At 52.2% G+C, this 21847-nt stretch overlaps 1 protein-coding gene across 9 annotated transcripts; it reads left to right on the top strand.

Moving 5' to 3' along the window:
* Positions 1-349: 349 nt before the first annotated feature.
* Positions 350-21181, top strand: Pbxip1 (PBX homeobox interacting protein 1). 9 transcript variants are annotated; one of them, XM_074047961.1, is made up of 13 exons: positions 350-401; positions 1210-1259; positions 1841-2026; positions 8135-8221; positions 10139-10265; positions 10940-11007; positions 11078-11243; positions 12740-12973; positions 13069-13122; positions 13349-13431; positions 13533-13664; positions 14593-15818; positions 16250-21181. In XM_074047961.1, exons 2-13 carry the CDS (start codon positions 1218-1220, stop codon positions 16335-16337), a joined length of 2493 nt encoding a protein of 830 aa, XP_073904062.1. In that variant the 5' UTR covers positions 350-401; positions 1210-1217; the 3' UTR covers positions 16338-21181. The 9 variants fall into 9 exon arrangements, with proteins under 9 accessions (XP_073904062.1, XP_073904064.1, XP_073904058.1 ...); XM_074047957.1 differs by lacking the exon at positions 350-401 and adding an exon at positions 549-856; XM_074047960.1 differs by lacking the exon at positions 350-401 and adding an exon at positions 552-856 and having other exon boundaries at positions 1841-1945.
* Positions 21182-21847: the final 666 nt, after the last annotated feature.

The raw sequence follows: 21847 nt of genomic DNA on the forward strand, positions 1-21847 counted from the left end.
GGCCTCCGCCCCTCTCTCGAAAGCCTATTGTTTGCGGAGGACGCTCAACGGCGGAAGGTGGCAACTCGCCCCACCTGGTCTGGTTAGACCTGGCTGGACCGCGGATGCCCGCCCGCGGGAGCCCGGGGGATCTGGAGTTTGTGCGCGGGGAGGGCGAGGAAGGGCTGGATGCGGGGTCTCCCTCCCGCCTCGCGGTGAGATGTCTGCGGAGGCTGGTTCGGGGCGGGGCGGGTGGAGTCTGGGCCGGCAGCCGCCTTCGCGCCCCAAGCCAGCCCTGAGGCCAGCTGGGCCTCCTGGGCGCAGGCCCCAGCTGGCTCGCGCCCCTCGGCGGCGGCCCCCGCCCGGGTGGTACAGCCCGGCAGCAGGGGCTGATGGACAGCCACCGCCGCGCCTCTGAGCAGGTACTGGCGGCTCCTCCTGCGGGAAGCCGCACTCCATAAGAGTCGCGGTGTGGCGCGGTCTCCCTCTCCCGGGGCTCCCAGGCTTAAGGGCTTGGCCAGTCCCCGTTTCCCCTTCCCGCCGCGCTTGGTGGTGGCGGCCAATTCGAGTTCCGGTTCCGGTTGCTGCTGCGGCCGGCGGGCGGCAAGTCGAGCCAGCGCGCAGTTCGCGCTCCGGCTCGGCGCCACCCCCTCGCAGTGCCTTGGGCTTGCTGTAGCTCGGGGGCCTGCGCTGCCCCCGACTCCCCTTTTGGGTGATGGTGCAGCCTGAGGGCGCCTCCATCCCCCGCCGCCGCTGACTCCGGTCCCCTACTCCATGGCCGCCTCGGCGCCGCCCCCACCGGACAAGCTGGAGGGAGGTGGCGGCCCCGCACCGCCCCCTGCGCCGCCCAGCACCGGGAGGAAGCAGGGCAAGGCCGGTGAGACAGCTCAGAGGGGCGGGGAGGATGGGTACGGGTGGTCCCTGGGCCAAAGGGACCTGGAGAAAGGCTCAGGTGAAAAGAATGAAGCTCTCTAGGTGTTGAGGCCAGGTGTCATTGATCCAATTCAGGGTTTGGAGCCACTTTAAGTCTGATGGTATCAAGAAATGGGGTGTCTCTGATTTCAAGGAAGGCTTAGCTGAGAGCATGGCCATACAATTCATTTTTCATGTGACACCCCTTGATACTGTTTGTTAAATAAACAAGTATATATTGAAGTTAGAGTAGTACCTGGAAAAAGGAAGTTGTAGAAACCTCAGGAAAACTTGCCTGCTCTTTTTCTGCTCTTCCAGGTCTGCAAATGAAGAGCCCAGAAAAGAAGCGAAGGAAATCAAATACTCAGGTGAATGGTGGTTGGTGGTGGGAGTGATTCCTAGCAGCCACTATGCACTTGGGTAGCTGTCTACCCTGCTGCCCTTTTGTGTCTTCTGTCAGGTGTGAGGGAAGAGAAAGAAGTATTTTTTGTCTCTCAACCTTATAACAAACTTATGGGGACATATTCTCTCCCAAGGGATGATTTGATCAAAGATCTTATTAGCCAGGCTCACAGCCTTCCTCTTCACACATTTTTTTCTGTCCAGATTCCCTGCCACTTACCGAGTCTTTTCTAAATGCCAGGATTGTGCTAAAGTGCTTTAACAGTTGTCCCCATTTTACAGATGAGAAATCTGAGGCTTAAAAAAGTTAAATACCCGATTCAGGTCAAAGTTGGAATTTTATTGTAGCTTTGCCTGTTTTTCAAAACATCATTATTGTCCTATGCTAGCTCTGCCCTCCATCCTGTTTCTTTATTACATTCTAAGGCCCATCCTGAGTTTAGATCTGACCTAGTCAGTATCAGCCTCCAAGGTGTATTGCGTTTGTGGTGCTCTCCCAACTTAGGTACATCTTCCTCCATGACCCTCTTCCTCTGTTTTCCATTAGGGCCCTGCATACTCACATCTGACAGAGTTTGCACCACCCCCGACTCCCATGGTGGATCACCTGGTTGCATCCAACCCTTTTGAGGATGACTTCGGAGCCCCTAAGGTGGGGGGTGCAGCCCCTCCATTCCTTGGCAGTCCTGTGCCCTTTGGAGGCTTTCGTGTACAGGGAGGCATGGCAGGCCAGGTACCCCCAGGCTATGGCACTGGAGGTGGAGGGGGTCCCCAGCCACTTCGTCGACAGCCTCCCCCTTTCCCTCCCAATCCTATGGGCCCAGCTTTCAGCATGCCTCCCCAGGGCCCTGGCTACCCACCGCCAGGCAACATGAACTTTCCCAGCCAGCCCTTCAACCAGCCCCTAGGTCAAAACTTTAGCCCTCCTGGTGGGCAGATGATGCCAGGCCCAGTAGGGGGATTTGGTCCCATGATCTCACCCACTATGGGACAGCCTCCCAGAGGGGAGCTGGGTCCTCCTTCCCTTCCCCAACGCTTTGCCCAGCCAGGGGCACCTTTTGGCCCTTCTCCTCTCCAGAGACCTGGTCAGGGACTCCCCAGCCTGCCTCCCAACACAAGTCCCTTCCCTGGTCCAGACCCTGGCTTTCCTGGCCCTGGTGGTGAGGATGGGGGAAAGCCTTTGAATCCACCTGCTCCCACTGCTTTTCCCCAGGAACCCCATTCGGGCTCCCCAGCTGCTGCTGTTAATGGAAATCAGCCCAGTTTTCCCCCGAATAGCAGCGGGCGGGGTGGGGGCACTCCAGATGCCAACAGCCTGGCACCCTCTGGCAAGGCAGGTGGGGGCTCAGGGTCCCAGCCTCCCCCAGGCTTGGTATACCCATGTGGTGCCTGTCGGAGTGAGGTGAACGACGACCAGGATGCCATTTTGTGTGAAGCCTCCTGCCAGAAGTGGTTCCACCGTGAGTGCACCGGCATGACTGAGAGTGCCTATGGGCTGCTGACCACAGAGGCTTCTGCCGTCTGGGCCTGCGATCTCTGCCTCAAGACCAAGGAGATCCAGTCTGTGTACATCCGAGAGGGCATGGGACAGCTGGTGGCTGCTAACGACGGGTGACATTGTCAAGGAGGCCTGGGGAAGTGTACATTTTCCTCCTTGCTCTTCCAGGATGGCTTTTGGTCCCTGTTTCCTCTGGCTTCCCATCCCATGGAGCAGAAACACAGTGGCTCCTGGGGGCAGAAAAGGAACTGAGGCGGGCAGGCAGAAGAGCTTGGATTGCTCACTTTTCTTGGAGCTTTCACCTTGAGAGCTGCAGAAACCAAAGCCCTGCTGAGCAGAGCCTTTTTTTTTTTTTTTTTTTTTGTGGCGACAAGAAAAAAAAAAAGGATATGGAAGAAGTCCCAGAGGGCAAGGGTATCTGTCCTACATGCAGGCAATGGATGCCTAACACCTGTGCCTAATATTCCCTATAAGCCCACAGCTCCAGCCTTAGTTTTTGGAGTCAAGCATTCAAGGTTTCTGGCTTAAGAGGAGTTGGGTCTCTTTGCATCTCTACATCAATCCATTTGTGTGCTCTGGGAGACAGCTTTAGGGAATAAATGGGGATTTCTCCCTTTTTCTATCCTTTTTGCTTCCCCCAGATCTATCCAATTTCTTTCTCTCAGCACCAAATAACTTGAAGAATCAGGAGAGTTCCTGGCTATCACAGTTTCTTGGTGATTTGGGGCTTGAAGATAGTAGGTAAGAGATGCTGTAAGGACATATTTTCCTCATACCAAAGTCACTGTTCCTTTATCAGCTTCTCTGCTTTTCTTTTAATAACCGTATGTTTTTGCCAAAAATTGGAATATATGGTCCAGTAGAGCAGAATATTTGAAGTTAGCAGTCCTGGCGTCTGAACTCTGGTGACAAACTCTTCCCTCCCATCAGTCTGTTACACATCACACTCCGTGCTCTTCTTCCACTTTTAACACCCCTATTTCCCTGCCTGTGTGGCTGGATTGAAGGAAAGCTTGGAAAGGCACAGAGCCCTGATACCTTATTTCCTTCCTGATGAAAGGAAAGGGTGAGGCCCAGGTACAGCCTTGTAGGTATGTGGAGGCAACAATGCCATGGTACTAAAAGGAAGCGCCTGGAGTTTTTTGCTTTTCATTCCTTGCTATCCTTTGGTATCATTTTGGGCCTGATGATCTAGCAATTCTTATTCTTCAGCCAAAGTCCTGCAGTGGGCTTGATTTGTTTTTACTATTTTTCCTTTTTTTCAGTAGCAGGAAGGTGGAGGTTGAACTCAAGGCCACTTCAATTATGCCTCTAGTACTTTTGAGATAGGGACTTACTAATTTTGCCCCTGCTGGCTTCGAATTCACGATCCGCCTGCCTCTGCTTCCTGAGCAGCTGGATTATAGGTGTGTGTTCCACCATCCCAGCTGTTTTTATTTTTAAAGCACTGCCTGCCAGTGATGAAAACAGGGCCTGATAGGAGCCCCTTCAGCTGCCCTTTTTCCTTACAGCTCATGTGCACATTCCTCAGAGGGGTGGGGAAAGCTGACCAGGGTTGTGGCCACCCTGCAAGAAGTCTGAGCTCTGAGCACAGTTTGGCTAAGGTTGTCCTTTGTGGTCTCCTGCCCCCACTTCTCTCAGTTCCCTGTACATGAAAAGAAGACCTTGCCTGGTGGAGCCAGCAGCCTTGGAGGCTGCAGAAGAGAGCTGGCCTCTGGGTTTCTCTCTTCCATGTTCCCCAACACCAAAACAGCATAGGTGGCAGTACCCCACTGCTCAACTTTTGTGTTGTGTTTGTGGTTGTTTGCCCCTCTTTACTGTTGCTACTCTTGTGTCGTCTCTCCCTCCATGGGTTTGTAAATGCTCCTGGGGAGTGTCTGTTCCATCTGCAACCTTGTCCTCTCCACTACTTTCTGGAAGAAAGTGGAGTGACAGAGATGTGGTTGTGGGATTTTTTGTACGGTTGGATTAATAAAATGACTTGAAAATCCAGACAAGGACTTCTTGCTGTTTATCTGCAAGCAGTAAGATTCAGCGCCCCTCCTCCCCCAGCTGCCCCTGCTATAAGCTGCTGAGCCAAGGGAGGCAGGCCTGTGTTTCTCTCCCCCCCCCCCCTCCCCCAGTGTCCTTGCTGTGAGAAACTAAGTTTTCTTTCCTGGCATATTCTTGGGCCTGGCCTGGAGCCAGGCAGGAGACTTGGGAAACCAATGTTTTGAGAACTGGGTTTAGGGTCCACTTTTCCCACCTGTTATTTTGAGTTAGTGGTCAAGTGTAACTTGAGGAGTGCCCCCCTCCTGGCACATCTCATTTTTGTGCTTTTCAGACTCCCTTTCCTGCCTCCCCCCCTTTTTTTGAGATATGGTCTTGCTGTGTACCACAGGCTGGAATTCTGTTGAAGCCTAGACTAGTCTCGAACTATCCTGCCTTGGCCTTCTAAATTCTGGGATTACAATGCCCATTGTGTGTGTGTGTGTTACTGGGATTTGAAGTCAGGGCCTACACGTTGAGCCACTCCACTAGTCCTTTTATTGTGATGGGTTTTTTCGAGACAGGGGCTCACATTTTGCCTGGGCTAGCATCGAACCTCGAGCCTCCTTGATCTCTGCCTCCTGAGTAGCTAGGATTACAGGTATGAGCCACCAGCACCCGGCTACAGTGCCTGTTTTTAAGGCAGCAGTGGCATCCTCAAATAGGCTGCCTAGGAGCCAATTATGAGAGTGACAGGAGGGCTATTTCTAAACTTACCATTTGCCACCTCTCCCATCCCCCACCCTACAGCTGTCTCTTTCTATACCGGGGCCAGTCCGGTCCCTTGTCCTTGTTATCTCAGGAGATACCGTCCTTTGCCTTTCAGTCGGGCGTCTTCTCTTTAGAAACTCTAGACACTAGGAAAGGAGAGGAAGTCACTTAAAATTCAGTTTGTTTGGAGATCCAAGTTGCCCAACACGAGACAAAACCAGGTTGAGGTACTGCGTAGATCTCCTCCCCGCCCCACCCCCATTTCTAGCTATTATTGGCCAAAAGTTTCCGCCCCCTTGGGAAAGCTGGGCTTTCATTGGTCAGCCACAGGTCATGTGACCCACCCCTTAGCCTGGAAACCTTAGGAGGCTGCAACAAGTTAAGTGAAGACGGAAGGGAGAGCTGGGTCAGGTAATGCCCTAGCAGGGAAAGGGCCCACAGACCCCTTTATCCTCAGAGGAAGGAAGGGAAAGCGGAACTCTAGAAGAAAGAGGCACTACCAGGGGTGCACGCAGCTACTTTTTGGAGGACCTAAAGGTCCTCCAAAGGGAGGCCGAAATGTGCAAAACAAGAACTTGTTCTGGGTCTCTCAGGCAAGTTCTTGTGGCCTTAGGTCCTTTAGGGGGTCTGGGAGAATAACTGTTAGAGGGGTTCAAATGAGCTAGGGGCGAGACTTCCTAACTTTGTGCAGAGTGGGAGAGCTCCCCTTGAGCTCTTTCTTAGAAATCTGTGATAATTCTTACATGATGTTTTTGTTGAATCCTGTCTGAATGAAAAGAAAGATGGTGGGGAGGGAGAAGGTTTTCTTCCCAGAGGTGGATGGGAAGCTCTGAAAACACAGCAGGGAAGGGTAGAGATTAAGCAGCAGAAGGAACTTCCTAATAAGGCAATGAGATGCTGGCTTGTGAGAACAAGGGAATCTTTTGGAATCTTGGGTGAACACACTAAGAAACAGGTATCAGGGTTTGGGATTCTGAGTGTAGGGGTTCCAAACCATCTCCTGTTTGTGTTTCAGAAGTGTTTGTCTTGTTGACCCAAATACTGTTGCTGGTTTCCATGGAGACGTTGGGTCTTCTGACATCATTCATGGTTGCCATGGTGCCTGGTTCTGGAAGACCTGAGCAGGCTATATACAGCCAGGGATAAACAGGGACTTCAGCCCAAGCTGCTGCTACTTCCTTCCTGTCACCACCTGTTAACAGTCACAGGCAGCTACTGGGGATGGGAAGATGATGACAGAACAGTGGGGGAGGGCTGAGAGCGGAAAGCTGAACAGTGATGGTTCTGTGGATGTCTATAGACTCCTCCTCAGGTGTGTCCTGTTGGACTTGGTATGGGAAAGTCATTCTCTTGTCTGCATGTGGGATGGGGGTGTGTGTCTTGGAGGCGTGAGCATTGATCTTGACTTGCAAGAAGATTATTAGGTAGCCTCAAAGGAATTAAAACAAGTTGATGGGGGCCAGGTGGCCCCCTGGCCTCACTTCCCTTTCCTAGCCTTACACAGTCATCTTCCACATACTGCCCTGTTGGTCCTTTGGGAAGTAGTCATTTATCTTCCTCTGAGAGAATCACAGTCTAGGACTTTGAGGGGTCAGCATCTGTCACTATACCATATGCCTGATCCCAATTGCAGTTCCCCAGCCTGAGAGCACAGTCTTGGCCTTCTCCTGTTTTCTTACCTTGCTTCCTGTCAGGCTTTGGAGACTGGAATGATGCCCTAGCCCCCAACCTGCCAAGTCAGAGCAGATTAGCAGGGGATAGGACCAGGGTCCTGATTTTTGTCCATTTCTGCCACACTGTAAAGTGATTTATAAGTGATGGTTGTCACAAATCCCTTTCCCAGTCATCTTCCAAATTCCTTAAGACCAAACCCTGCAGAATTTAGGATGGAAAGCAGGAATGATAAGGAGAATGACTAAAGGTGCATCTTGGTGGACTAAGTTCTGCTAGTGCTGTTCAGTCCTGGCTGCACAAGAGAATCATCTGAGAGACCTTTTTATTTTTTTTACAGCCCCATGTCTGGCCCAACCCCACGTAATGGGATGGGAATCTTAGGTGGTCCATGTGTGGTCAGGGCTGAGAACCCAGAACCAGACAGAGGACTGATGGTGGGTGGTGAGAGACCTGGACTAGAAGGAAATCAACTACCTTCCTGGTCTTGCAGGAGTTGGTGGTGTTTATGGAGGTGCCTGGTATAAAGAGGGCCTTGTTTTCCTTGATCTTATTGGGTGTTGATTTTCAGAGTCAGTCAGCCTTTCTGGGCTTTCTCTTGCCTAATTGTAACATCAGGGGGTTGGACCTGATGTTTTCCAGGGTCTTTCCACTCCTAGGCTTCTTTGACCTTTCAAGGTCAGTTTCAGTTTCAAGGATTCAAGGCCCTGTGAATCCTTGGAAGAGGCAGCTTCTCTGTGGTTGTTGGCAGGTATTGATTTGCAAGGCAAATACTGCCCAGAAGAGCTGAGGGGACAGGATCAGGACTGGAACCAGCCTGGGTTCTGGTGGCCGCTGCCCAGCCTTCTAACCTTGGAACTCAGCCCAGGCTGCTTTCTGTATCCTGCCTCTTCTGAAGGGAGCTCTGATCCTTAAAAGAGCTTTTCTCTGCAGGTGGCAGCTTCAGAAGCCTCAGGGACCTCAGTGACTATGGCTTCCTGTCCAGACTCGGATAATAGCTGGGTGCTTGCTGGCTCAGAGGTAGGAAGAACAGGCCTGGGAACCACATGGTGTGTGTATGGGGGGAGGTCCTGCAGGGCTGGGATCCTGGGTTTGTTTTCTTCCTTGGTCTTGATAGTCTCCTGCATCACCTCCTGTTGGCAATTAGAGGAACTCCAGTGACAGTGGCAGGGAGAGCTGGCCCAGGGGTATAATACCGGGGCATTAAATTTTCCTAGAGGGAAAGGTACTGGTTGGGTAAGCTGAGACGACTGGGGGAGGGGAACTTTGGTAGGGAGACCAGCAAGAACAGGGCCTAAGTTGACAACGGGGGAGCCATATGGAGGACACTGAGGAGGCTATTGAATGAGGTGGAGACTGGGCAAAGCCATTGTTGGAGTGAGGTTGGGGTAAAGCCTGAGGACCCCCAGAAGAGGCTTGAAGGGTCTGTTGAGGCAGCCAGGCCTCATCCTTTGGGCAGTCAGTGAAGGGCTTTTGAGTTGGAGGGTGTCCAGGCAGTCAGTGCTTCTGGCAGACGGCAAAGCCACTATGTGGGCTGGGTGGGAAACAGGTACAATATCCAGCAGCTATCCAGATAGCAGTTGATAGAGCAGAAACCAGAGGCCTTCTTAAACCACTGAGAACAGAGAAGGACTAGCAGGACAGGGGACTAGTCGCTAGAGATAGAATAGAGAGAATATGTCCCAGGGACCTCAGAGAGTTTCTAGCCCCAGTGAATTTGTACGTTACAACTGGGTGTGGTGGTGCACACCTATAATCCCAGCACTCAGAAGGCTGAGCCAGGAGGATTGTGAGTTTTCAAGGCCAGCCTGGGCTTCCTAGGGAGACTGTCTTTACAAAAAAGAGGAGGGGAAAAGGAGCTCCATCTAGTCATGTTGACTTTGAGGTGCTCTTGAGGAGCCCAGCTGGGGTGAGGAGTTGACCTCAGCCATAGCACTGGAGCAGGACACAAGGACCAGGGCTTGGTGGCGGAGGGGTGGGCAGGTTGGGGAAGGTCAGGTACCATGCTTAGATGGCCTTGGTCTCCTGTGGGTATGCCTTTGCTGACAGCTGGAAGGCCTTGGCCAAACCAGTTCACCTCTGGGTCCTTCCTGGTAAAAACCAGCATTGTGATTCTTGGCTTGTAGGGGTGGCCAGGAGAAAAACATAATTTGACAATTGCAAAGAGTAGAGATACTAAGGTTAAGAATTATTCTTAGAGGGGAAGCAGGAGCAGGAGCTATGGATGGGATAGGGGGGCTATGGGCCTGCAGAAGGGGAACATTCAGAGAGAGGAGGCAGACAGTGTGGCCAGGGCTGGAGAGCCAGCCAGGCTGCCAGGAGCACCACCAGTAGGTGTTGGGCTGGCTGTGGCTGGGGGGAGTTGGGTTTCTGCCGGTAGCTGTGGGGAGATGGCGTGTGCGGGAGTTGGTTGGGAGGTGGTGACAGGGAGAGATGTTGGGCCAGTGGGAAAGGCCAGAAAAGCTCATAAGATGTAAGTGGTTGTGCAGGTGTGAGGGCTGCTGCAGGCATGACCCTGAGAACATATCTGTGACACTTGGGCATGCAGGGGACTCTGATCTCTTGCCATCTCCTATCCCCCAGCCAATACCTGGGTTGGGTTGTTCACCTGTGAAGTGGGCAGTACTGATGGTCTTGAAGGGGGGTGCTCCAGGCTCTAGCCAGCTCCCTCCCCACTCACAGGGTCTGTCAGGCTTGTACAGTGGTCCAGGGCCTGGTGCTTCATGGCTTAACAGAAACCTGGCCTCTAGGTTCATCGGAGTAGCAAGTGAGGTTAGGGAATGTCTGAGCTGAGGCCCACTTTGAATCAGCTTGTTATTGAATGAGATGTGGGTAGTGGTCCCTGAGTACAGCTTGACCTCAGGAGCCTCCTCAGCACCCTGCTCCTGGTTTTGTCCTTTCTGTGGATAAGCTCTATGCTCACCCTCTTCCTCCCAGAGCCTTCCTGTGGAGACCTTGGGCCCCGAGCCCAGGATGGACCCAGACTTTAAGAGTGCCTCCCAGTCTCCTCTGAACCCCTCTGAGGGGGATGGTGAAGAATTAGCTGGGACCTTGGATGGAGAAGGTAACCATCCCTGAAGAGGGTGGAAATACAGCTATCCTGCGTCTTTTGGGGCCTCCCATTCCACAGGGAAAAGGAGGCTGGTCACTTTTTTTTTTTAATTTTATTTTGGTGGTATTGAGGGTTGAAATCAGGGCCCTGTGCTTGTCAGGCAGGTGCTCTATCACTTGAACCATGCCACCAGTCCTTTTTGCTTTAGTTATTATTTTTTTTGTAGTATTGGGTATTGAACTCAGGGCTTTGTGCTTTCGAGGCAGCACCCTGCCACTTGAGCCACTCCACCAGCCACATTATTTAATTTTGAGATGGGATCTTGCTTTATTTTTGGGCTGGCCTGGATCATGATCCTCCTCTTTATGCTTTCCTTCATAGCTGGGACAACAGGTATATGCCATATTGCCCAGCCATTGATTGAGATGAGGTCCTGACTAGCCTCAAACTATTATCCTCCCAGTCTCTGCCTCCCAAGTAGCTAAGATTATAGGCTTGAGCCACTGTGTCCAGTCTGGCTGCTTAGTCTTATTTCCCCATTAACTTTAGTTTACAAATTCTTTCCTCATTCATCCTGGCTTTTTCCTGCCCTTTTCTACCTGGTAGGGATTGGTGGGAGCCAGAGGACTGTGTAGGAAGTTCAATTAGGGGCAGTGGTTTTTCCTGGGCCTTTTCTCTTACCACAGGGACCCTCTTCCAGACTGAAAGCCCTCAGAGTGAAAATCCCATTATGTTGGAGGAGACCAAGGTCAAGGTAAGGCTCTTCACTGGAGGCAGAGAGGGAAGGAAGTGGAGGGAAGTGCTAACAGCTGTATCCACATCAGGGCACTCTGGGAAATGATGGTCGTGCTATGGAGCCCCCTGACTCAGGAAACACAGTGGTCCAGGAAGACTTGCAGGAGACTCCCGTAGTGACAAGCCTGGGACCGGACACACAGGACCTGGAGGACCAGAACCCTCCGCAGAGCCTGCCCTCAAGTCCCAAAGCAGGTGAGAGTCCCCTTCCTCCCTCCCTCCCTCCCTCAGGCTTGAACTCAGTGCCTCACGCTTTATAGGCAGGCCCTTTTACTGCTTGAGCCACTCCTCCAGCCCTTTTGAGAGTCCCTCTCCTTGCTTCCTTTTGTCACTCTCCTTCTAGAATGTGCAGAAGAGGGAGCAGCCATCACTATTGAGCACATGCTGAGGTTTAGGCCCTGGACTTTGCAGCTTGGCACCTTCCTTCCTTGCTACCACCACTGAGGACACTGGGGCTCAAAGAGAAAAAGTCACTTGACTGAAGTCACAGTGCAGAGCCCATGTCTGGTTGACTCCTTTTCTTCCATGTTTCCTCTTAAACTCAACTTTCATTTCCAGAGTCTCTTCCTTTTGCTGATTCTAGGCTCATGAGGAGGGAAGATGAGGGAGGTTCATGGTGTGTATAAGAAGCAGATCAGACTGAGCCAGAGATGCAAGTCAGCCTTATGAGGGGTTGCAGAAAGGAGGTGTAATTACGGGGCTCCCAAAGGAGGAGGAGGAGATAGTTTGGTCAGAAGACAGGATGAAAACAAGGGAAAAGCAGGAATAGTTGGAAGTGTCATTGAGTGGAGCCTTGTGCTGCCTTAGGGAGGGCAGAAGGAAGAGAACATTCCAGGCTAAGGCTGCAGCATCCACAGAGGGGTGGTGCCAGCTGTCTGCTGTAATGTGGCTCTGTCCCACTGTGCTGTGCAGGAGTCATTTCTGTTGAAGGCTGTGGGGAAGGGAGAGGGGGGTGCCTGGGGCTGTTTAGGCCCAATTGCAGTGGTCAGGAAAAGATGCATGCCTGACCTAAGGTGACTTCCACAGGCTTGTGAGGAAGGCAGACAAGGTGTGTGTTGGGGGGGAGTCGTTCAGAAGGGCAGAGCTGTCCAACTGTCTGGAGTCAGGTGGAGAGGAAGGTCTCCGATTAGCTGGATGGCAGCAGCGGTGTCTTTTTTTGATTTGGGGAGCCCCCAAGAAACAGCTGCTTTGGAGGGCAGTGTGTTGAATGGTCCCCAAGGGAACCCAGAGGGGCGTGGCTATCGGCAGTCAGACCACAGATCTGTAGCCCGTCTGCTGTTAGGTAATCAGTGGGGTGAGTGAGAGAGTTATGACCCTGTGGAAAGTGAGAGAAGGTGAGAACTAGAGGTGTCAGGGAGAAGACTGGGGAAGAGCCAGGATGAAAGACTGAAAAGGAGTGGCCAGAGAGTTCCAAGAGGTCCCAGGAGGGTGGCATTGGCTGCAGAAACTTGATGCAAGGTACACATTGGAGGAAAGAGGATGCTATATGCAAGTGGCTGTTGTCATTTGTAGATGACAAGGACAGGTATCCCGCCTCCAGACTGGGCAGGACATTGATGCCCAGGCAGAAGTAGACAGGGTCTTTATATGCCCTCTCTGTGGTCAGGGCTGGGGGCCTCCCTGTGCCTTCTTCCACTTCTTGGGTCCCATCTTTAGTTGTCTCATTGCCCTGTCCCCCTTTTCTCTCCCAGTCTGGATCAGGGAGGAGGGCCACTGCTCCAGCAGTGAGGATGACACTGATGTAGATGTGGAGGGTCTGAGGAGACGGCGGGGCCGGGAGCCCATCCCTCCTCAGCCTGTGGCACCCTTGGATGTGGAGGACCAGGCCAGGGGCGAGGTTGTGGGCAGGGAGCTGGGCATCTCCCTCAACATGTGCCTCCTCGGGGCCCTGGTTCTGCTGGGCCTGGGCATCCTCCTCTTCTCCGGTGAGTGGTACCTCCCCTCCGGGGCCTTGAGCTGCACTCTGGCCCCGCTCTCCTGCCCAGCTCCCCTCTTACCCTCATTACTCCCTCCTCTGAAGACCTCACCAGAGTCCTGTCTCCATCCTCAGGTGGCATCTCAGAGTCAGAGACTGGTGAGTGGGGGAGGGGCACGGCATGAGTATGTGTGCGGGTTCTCTTGGTTGCAAGAGGTATATTAAAGGTTGTACATTATTTCTCAGTTAAATTTTTCAAAGGGACCCTTGGCCCTCACTAGACTCTTAGCCACGGAGTGTGTCTAGGGCAGGAAGGGTGATTGGGAGGTGGCAGAGTGGGCTCCATGTGTCTTAGGGCCAAGTTTAGGACCTCGCTTTCTCATAGGGTCCATGGAGGAAGCAGAGCTGCAGGTCTTCCCAGATACTGGGTCAGAGGCTGTGTTAGTAAATGCTGTGGGGGACAGTCAGGTATGTATGGATGTCCCCACAGGTTCATGGGGTCTGGTAGGGAGGAACTGGGCTGTCCCGGCTATGGGGCAACATGAAATAACTGGCTCTTCTGCCCTCAGGATAGGCCAAGGGAACAGCTGCAGACCTCAGTGCCCCCTGACAGTGTCCCCAGCCTGCAAAACATGGGCCTTCTGCTGGACAGACTGGCCAAGGAGAACCAGGACATCCGGCTGCTGCAGGCCCAGCTGCAGGTGGGCACCAGTAAGAGGGAGTGGGCTCAACTAGCCCACAGCCAGTGTCTATCCTGATGCCCTCCTCAAAAGGAATTTTCCCTACTCACCTACACCTTGAGCCTCTCCTTTTTGTGCAGTTTTCCTAGTGCTCTGTTCATATCCTTCATGCTAAAGTCTGCACCAGAGCTGGTGTACTTGTTTTACTTGGTATATCGCCTCTGATTGATTAGTATGGTCTTCTTGCAGCATTGTGTAGAGAGGATTTGAAGAACATGGCAAGGCTCATGCCAAGTGCTGTAATCAATTAACAATGTCTGTTCTGGGTATGGGAGGTAGAAATGGGTCTGTGAGAGCCATATAGTGGTGGTCTTAGTTGCGTTTAAGAAATGTGTGTTTGTATAAGGACATAAATGCTGAGGCCTGGGATAGAATTTGGGCATCCCATGATCTGGTTCAGGTCAGGGATGGGTAGGAGGATGAGAATCAAATGCTCTGGATTTCCCGGGCCAAAAGATGAGCTCAGGTTGCCAGGTGCTGGTGGCTCATGCCTGTAATCCTAGCTACTCAGGAGGCAGAGATCAGGAGGATTTTGGTTCAAAGCCAGTCTGGACAAGTAAGTTTGCAAGACCCTATCTTGAAAAAACTCTTCACTAAAAAAGGGCTGGTGGAGTGACTCAAGGGGTAGGCCCTGAGTTCAAGCTCCAGTACCGGAGGGGGAAAAAAAAAAAAAAGCTCAGGTCAGCTGTCCATTATAATGTTTTTTTGTTTGTTTGTTTTTTCTGTGTTGGAGATCAAACCAGGGCTCTGCACATGCTAGGCAAGTGTTCTACCAATTTAGCTACATCCGCAACGCCTGCCCACTAACAGAATAGAATTGGGGTAGAAGTCATTGGGCCCATGCTGACAAGGGCTCCTGTGGTTTCTTCTATCCCTAATCACATTCTAGGCCCAGAAAGAAGAGCTTCAGAGCCTCATGCACCAGCCCAAAGGGCTGGAAGAAGAGAACGCCCGGCTCCGGGGAGCCCTGCAGCAGGGCAAGGCCTCCCAGCGGGCTCTGGAGTCAGAGTTGCAGCAGCTAAGGGCCCGGCTCCAGGGACTGGAGGCCAACTGTGTCCGAGGCCCAGATGGGGTGTGCCTCAACTGGGGCAGAGGCCCACAGGGTGGCAAAGCCACCACAGAGCAAGGCCACAGGGGGCAGGAGCCAGACCTCAGCTTCCTGGAGCAACAGGAACGGCTAGAGGCTGAGGCCCAGACCCTAAGGGAGGAGCTGCGGCGGCAGCGGCAGCTGCTGGGGTCTGTGCAACAGGACCTGCAGAAGAGCTTGCGGGAGGCTGGCCGAGGGGGCCCAGTTCATGCTGGCCTGGCTGAGCTGGGCCACAGGTTGGCCCAGACACTACAGGGCCTGGAGCACTGGGGCCAGGACCCTGGGGTTCTTGCCAATGCCTCAGAGGCCTGGCATCAGAAACCCCACTTCCAGGGTCCCAGACAGTGGAGTGGAAAGGAAAAATGGCATGATGGGCAGAGGGACAGGAAGGCTGAGCACTGGAAGCGCAGGAAAGAAGAACCTGACTGGGAGAGGAAGAAGAGCTGGGGGGATGAGGACAAGGAGCTACCAGGCAGGTGGAAGGAGGGCAAGTCAAAGATAGAGGAGTGGGGGAGCATGAAGGATGATAACCGTCAGGACCCCAAAGAACCCCCAAGGAAAAGTGGGGGCTTCCACTCTGGAGAAAAGCAGAAGCATCCTTGGGGGAGGGAGGGGACTAAAGATAGTCATGATCCCCTGCCCTCCTGGGAACAGCTGTTAAGGCACAAGTACCGGGCACCACAGGGCTGCTCAGGTGTGGATGAGTGTGCCCGGCAGGAAGGTCTGGCCTTCTTCGGCATGGAGCTGGCTCCAGTGCAGCAACAGGAGCTGGCTTCTCTGCTGAGAACATACCTGGCGCGCCTACCCTGGGCTGGGCAGCTGACCAGGGAGCTGCCCCTCTCACCTGCTTATTTTGGTGAGGATGGTGTCTTCCGTCATGACCGCCTTCGCTTCCGGGATTTTGTGGATGCCTTGGAGGACAGCCTGGAGGAGATGGCAATGAGACAGACAGGTGATGATGATGAAGTTGATGACTTTGAGGACTTCATCTTCAGTCACTTCTTTGGAGACAGAGCACTGAAGAAGAGGTGGGTAGCTGTGGGGGAGAGGAGCCTGGTGGACAGAGAGGAAGGAGCTGGGAGGGATGTGAAGGAGCCCAGGCCCTGAGTAGAAGTTCTTATCTTGAGGGCTTCTCACTGCTCTCAGTCCTCTACTGGCTTCCCATAGAGAAGGCACCTAGATATGCTCCGTTCCTGATTTCCCTTGGGGGATCACAGTAGTCCTGAGGAGCCCAGTTTTGGGATAGGGGATTTTTCTCCTGATAGCCCACTTTGCCTGTCCCTGCATGGAACCTCCTTGCCTCCCCAGTTGGAGCCTTCATCCTGGGAGATCAGGTCTTGCCCCTTGCCATTGGTGGTGGCTGCCTCAGTTTGCTTCACTAGGAGGAACAGGGTCCCTTCTCAGGGGTCCTTTCTCAGCACATAGCATTGTCCTCTTCCCACTCCATGTCTCCCTGCAGGTCAGGGAAGAAAGACAAGTACTTGCGGAGCCCCAGGAAGGAGCACAGCCACCACCACCCCCACCACCTCCACCATCACCGGGGCTGAGGCCTGGGTCTGGGCCCAGCCCAAGACTCCTGGGATCATCTAACCTCTGGAGGCCAGGCTCCCACTATCCAACTGCTCTCCTGACTCTGGTGTCCTTGGATGTCCTTCACAGCAGAGAGGGAAAGCACCAGGCCTGCACTGGTGCCACTTTCACTAGAAAAAGGTCTTCACTGGACCTGCTGTGCTGTCTATACAAATGTATGCAAATACTCAGGCCCTGGGGCCTGGCCTGCAGCCTCATTGTGTTGCGTCAATGTACAGGAGACATAGGAAAGGAGCCTGGGGGTGGGGAATGTTCTGATCTTCAAGCCAAAGGGCTTTTGTGTGTTCACATAAGTAAGGGAGCCCCCACTCCATATGCTGACCCTGTGCCCCCTGGGAGTTGACTAGAGCTGCTGGCTGGAGGTCCAGCATGAGGACTTGCTCTGAGAAGTTTTGTTGATTTGGAAGCAGCTGTCCCCAGAGGATGACAGCTTTTTGCTCCTGCTTCTCATGTGGCCTCACCTCCCCTTGTGAACTGTAGACTCAGGGTGGGGACTCTGCCACTTGGGGTAGTCTCTAAGCACACCTACCACCTGAATGGATGGGTGCCATCCTAGGCACTGCCCCTTCTCTCCCCTTGGAGCTGGGCCCCTGTGGTAACTCACAGCTTCCTTGGCTGTACCCCTGGCTGACATAGGAGTGTAGGACTGACAGCTTTGGAGTCAGCCTTGGGCTCAAACCCAGGTCCTGTGGTCTTGTGCAGGGTCATCTCCAGAGACCTTGGGATTCTTATTCTCAAAAAAGGGAATTGAAAGGATAAGAAAGAGAGTAAATAAAACACTGTAAGTGAAACACCTGTTCTGGTTTTAACACAAGTTTGGCCGCCTTTGGAGCAGGGCACCAAGGAGGTCAGAGCCATCAGCCCAACCCCCCTGGGCTGGGGCTGGGGCTGGGGAGGTGAGGGAGCCACTAGGTGGCACCCTAGCTCTACAGTTCTCCAGACCTAGCCTCCCCACTACTCAATGCTCCCAAATCTCAACCCCTACCCCTCTGACAAGACTCTCAGAAAGACCCAGAATTCCCTTGGCCATTCTTTGGGAAGTCCTTCCTGAGATCTAACCCCAATCCTTTTGGAAGCATCCTGGAAATCTCCCAGTGAGTGCAAGGTGCTGAGTGGTGTGTACATAATAACCACTCAGGCCAGGCTAGGCATATGGTTGGTTATAGTGGGGAGCTTCTGGAGGCTGAGGAAGGGGCATTGTAATTAATTGATTTCACACACATTGTGTGTGTGTGTGTGTTTTTTTTTTTTCCCATGGTACTGGGGTTTGAACTCAGGGCCTACACCCTGAGCCACTCCACCAAGCCCATTTTTGCAAAGGGTTTTTTCATGATAGGGTCTCTCGAACTGTTTGCCCAGGCTGGCTTCAAACCGTGATCCCCCTGATCTCTGCCTCCTGAGTAGCTAGGATTACAGATGTGAGCCACCAGTGCCTGCCTATTAGCTCATTTAATTCAGGTACAGGATAGGGCAGGCTGGGAGTGGAACAAGGGCCACTCATTCAGCAAACATTTGCAAAGTTTATTGTGTACCAGAACCAGTGAGGCCCTGGGAATACCGGGTGTCTTAAGCTTATAGCCCAGTGGAGTCAGCTTTCTTCAGCAGGAGGGGCTGTAGTTAGACCTAAGAAAGAACAAGGCAGAAGGTTAGTGGTACAGGGTGGGGGGCTTTATGAAGGAGTCTTCTATTTCTGAAGTGGGGGTTGGGAGGAACCAGTACAGGTTGGCCCAGGGCCAGGGCTTGGGTTAGGCTGTGACTCTGTGGACTACTGTTCCTCACCTTCTCAGAATTCTTGCTGCCTGAACAGCTGACTGGTAACCCTGGTGACAGAGTTTCAGGTCAGTGAGTAGGCAGGATTCTGTGTCTGGGGGGTGCTGGGCCTGGGGTAGGGATGCACATGGGCCTCTCTACTTCCACCAGAGGGTGTTGACTCTCACTCAGGCCTCTCTGGGCTCTGGGTTGGTTTCATTTCTAGGGCCCACTTCCTTTGTTTGCATAATGAACAGGCTGGGAGGTCCCCTGAGCTCCCTCTTCTTAACCCACTCAGGAAGTAGATCTGCTGAGCTGGAGGTTTCTGGATTTTTAAGGTTTAAAAATTTTTTTTTTTGTTGTACTGGAGACTGAACCCAGGACTTCATGCATGCTAGGGAAACAACCACTGAGCTATATCCCCAACCTGAGCTGGAGGTTTCTGAAACTGCTGAGTCAGGGAGAAAAAGAAAGCCATTAACCCAAGCAGCGTATTGGGGAGGGCTGGGATGCCAGGGACATTGGCCACCTGGGTTGCCTTCTCTCTGGTACACCCTAGGGAGATGATGGCTCCCACCCACCATAGCTCTGAGGTCCTTCTTTCCATCATACCCATCCATCCACAGCAGTGTGGTTAAAGAGGGAGGGTCTGACCACAGGATGCTCTCCTGACTGTGAGTCCAGTGTGTAGAGATGGAAGTCAAGGGGGAACTGGACCTGAGGGTAGCACTACCTTCTTTTCACAGGGCATGGGTGTCAGCTCCTGCCTAGGGCAGGGGCAGGATGATCTTGTGGGTGGAGCCACTAGTCTGCCATAAACCCCTGTTGACCACTCAGGGTCTGAGCTGGGTCCTTTCAGTTAAGCCCCTGGCATTTTCAGCACTTAGCTTTCTGCATACTATCTCCCAGTGCCCCACCCCTGCCTCTCCTCACCTCCCCCACTCCCCCCCCCCCCGCCCTGCCCCACCCCCTTCTACCTTCCCCCACCCAGATCCTTCAGCTCACTGGGATGGGGCTCTGGAGGAGCCAGAGGCTGGAGTTGAGAGTAGCTTTGGGTCTTCTTTCTTCCCTTCCTTCCTCCCTTCTTTCTCTCTTTTTTTTTTTTTTTTTTGTGGGACTAGAATTTAAACTTAGGGCTTCATACTTGCAAAGCAGGTGTTCTGCTGCTTGAGCCACACCTCCAGTGCATTTTGCTCTTTTTATTTTGGAGATGGGGGTCTCACAAACTATTTGCCTGGGTTGGTCTTGAACCATGATCCTCATCTCAGCTTCCCAAGCAGCCAGGATTACACGCATAAGCAACTAGGTGCCCGGCTGGCCTTAAACTTTTGATCCTCCTGCCTCAGCCTCTCAAGGAGCTGGAATTACAGGTGTGTACTTCCATACCCAGCCCAGGGCCTTCTATTTTCAAGTGGAAAACTCTATTTCATTTGGCCAGTCCCCAGGACTCCCTTTACCAGTGGGGCCCCCGTCTGCCATTCCTCTCCTATTCCTGCCTCTCATTCTCCAGCTCTCACCTCTTTTTCAGGCCCCTCCAACTGACCTTTTCTCCCAGGACCTTCGGCTCAGCCTTCTACCATCTTTGGCCTATTACCTATTCTAGTATCTCCCCTGTCTCTTCCTGCTTTCTAGGTCTTCCGGGCCTCAGCCTTTCTCTACTCTCTTTACTTCCACCTATCCTGGGGTGACAAATGGGGGTGGTGTTGAGTCATCTACAGGCCTAACCATCCCTATCAGCTCCTGGAGAATCAGGGCATGTACCCAGCTTCTTTGCTGTACCCAGGGACAGATACTGGACTGGCTAGCTGTTTCATGGGAACCTTCCAAGGCCACCCTGATGCAGGAACATCTCTCTCTCTCTCTTGCCATTTTGGAGCTTGAAGTCAGGACCTTGCCCATGCTAGGTAAGCACTCTACCACTCGAGGCACACCCCAGCCCAGGAACATCTCCTTATCTATTCTTGTTCTAGGCCACAGATGTCCATGACCCCTTCACATCCTTATAGCAGGGGTCTGGGAGAGACACTGTGGTGGGAATAGGGGGCTATTGCCCTAAATCCAGACAACACGAGGTCTCTTCCCTTGTTGCTCCATCCTCAGCTGCCTGAGCTACGGAAGCTCCTTGTCAACCACTAGGAGTTTTGTCTGAGTTTCCTAGCCGTCCCTTAAGGTTACTACCCGCTCTTTGGTAGCTTTTGGCTTCTAGAATAGGTACCTGCCCCTCCCAGATGCTTATTCCTGGGCCAGGTGGGGCCCTAACTAGATATTTGGCTCAAGCAAGATTTGGGGTAAGAAGACCCAGTGTCAGGTCTCCACCTTGTCCCCACTTGGGTGAGATGCCCTCCCCTGCTCCCTGAAGGTTCAGCCTTCTCCTTATTAAAGTGGACACTGCAGTACCTCTCTTCAATGAGTCATTGTAAGATTGACAGAAGTGGGAGGGGAATAAACATGACGGGGAATAAATGGCAGAAATTGTTCTGGGAATGTAAAGGAAACAAATAGCAGAAGTAACTTTGTTTTATATAAAGGAGACAGGAAGGCATTCTTAAAAGCAAATATCTAAGGAGACATGAGAATCTGCTCATCAGTTTCTCACCCAGATAATAAGTCACAGAGGTCTTTTCTCTTAGATAAGGGATACAAGCATTCCTAAAGGCAAATATCGAAAGAGATGAAATATGAATCCCTAAAGGAAAGTAACACAGCAACTTTCCCAAGAAAAACGAAAACAGGGTCTCACCAATATAATGAGTAATAGTCATAAAATGTACATGACAGGTTTCAAGGACAAGATGGGCTAACAAGACCCTTTTGGAATGTCCAGTCCAATAAGGGTGGGAGGTATCCAGATGGTGGGGTTCAGCGTGAAGTTAATTAGATAGTTAATTATAGAAACAGCTTCAAGGTAAAGTGGCAGTGGGGATGTCTAAGTCAGGCCCTGTATAATCTCTTGAACTCCAGCTATTCTACAGCTTGGCCCTTTCACTAAGTCCCATTCTTTAAACTGCTTTGCTGTCCTTTCAATAAACTTTGTGTTTGTTTTAACTCTTAATTCCTGGTCCGGTGTCTTCAATCTTTGACTATGCCATGACACGAACTTCGGAAACAATGTTCCAGGATCTGAAGGACTTTGCAAGCTCTGAATCAGTTGTCCCTGGGTGGCTACAGGGGATTTGTACCAGGAGCCTTATAAAAACACCAAAATCAGTGACTGATCAAGTTCCTTATATAAAAGGCATAGTGCTTGTTTACGTGCAGCCTCCTGTGTAGTTTAAATCATCTCTAGATACTTTTTTTTTTTTTAAACTGAGGGCCTCGTGCAAGCTAGGCAAGCACTCTACTGCTTAGTAACATTCCCAGCCCTCTAGATTACTTATAATACAATGTTAGTGCTATATAACAGTTCTTAATCTGTATTGTTTAGGGAATAATGAGAGGAAAAAAAAGCCCATGCATGTTCAAAACAGGCACATTATTGTTCCCCATATATTTTTGATCTGCAATTGGTTGAATCCATGGATGTGGAACCCACAGATATGAAGAGCCAGCTGGACTATTAAAATAGTAGCTCTTTTAATTTTTCTTACCCTCTAAGGGGGAAACTGGGAGCCTCTGTGAGTTACTGATGTGGGAGGAGAGGGTGTTGGTTCCCAAATCAGGTAGTAGGAGCTGGCTGGGAAGGGTAAGGTGCTTAGTAGCTCACTAGCACTCAAGTTAC

Source organism: Castor canadensis, chromosome 11, assembly GCF_047511655.1.
Source record: "Castor canadensis chromosome 11, mCasCan1.hap1v2, whole genome shotgun sequence".
Lineage (NCBI taxonomy): Eukaryota > Metazoa > Chordata > Mammalia > Rodentia > Castoridae > Castor > Castor canadensis.

Bases quoted from the DNA above. Each gene is read 5' to 3' on its own strand.
- Pbxip1 (XM_074047957.1), top strand. From the start codon at position 754: ATGGCCGCCTCGGCGCCGCCCCCACCGGACAAGCTGGAGGGAGGTGGC. The intron at 2,027-8,134 runs GTACCCCCAGGC...TTTTCTCTGCAG, and splicing joins AGGGAGGCATGGCAGGCCAG to GTGGCAGCTTCAGAAGCCTC. The intron at 8,222-10,138 runs GTAGGAAGAACA...TCTTCCTCCCAG, and splicing joins GGGTGCTTGCTGGCTCAGAG to AGCCTTCCTGTGGAGACCTT.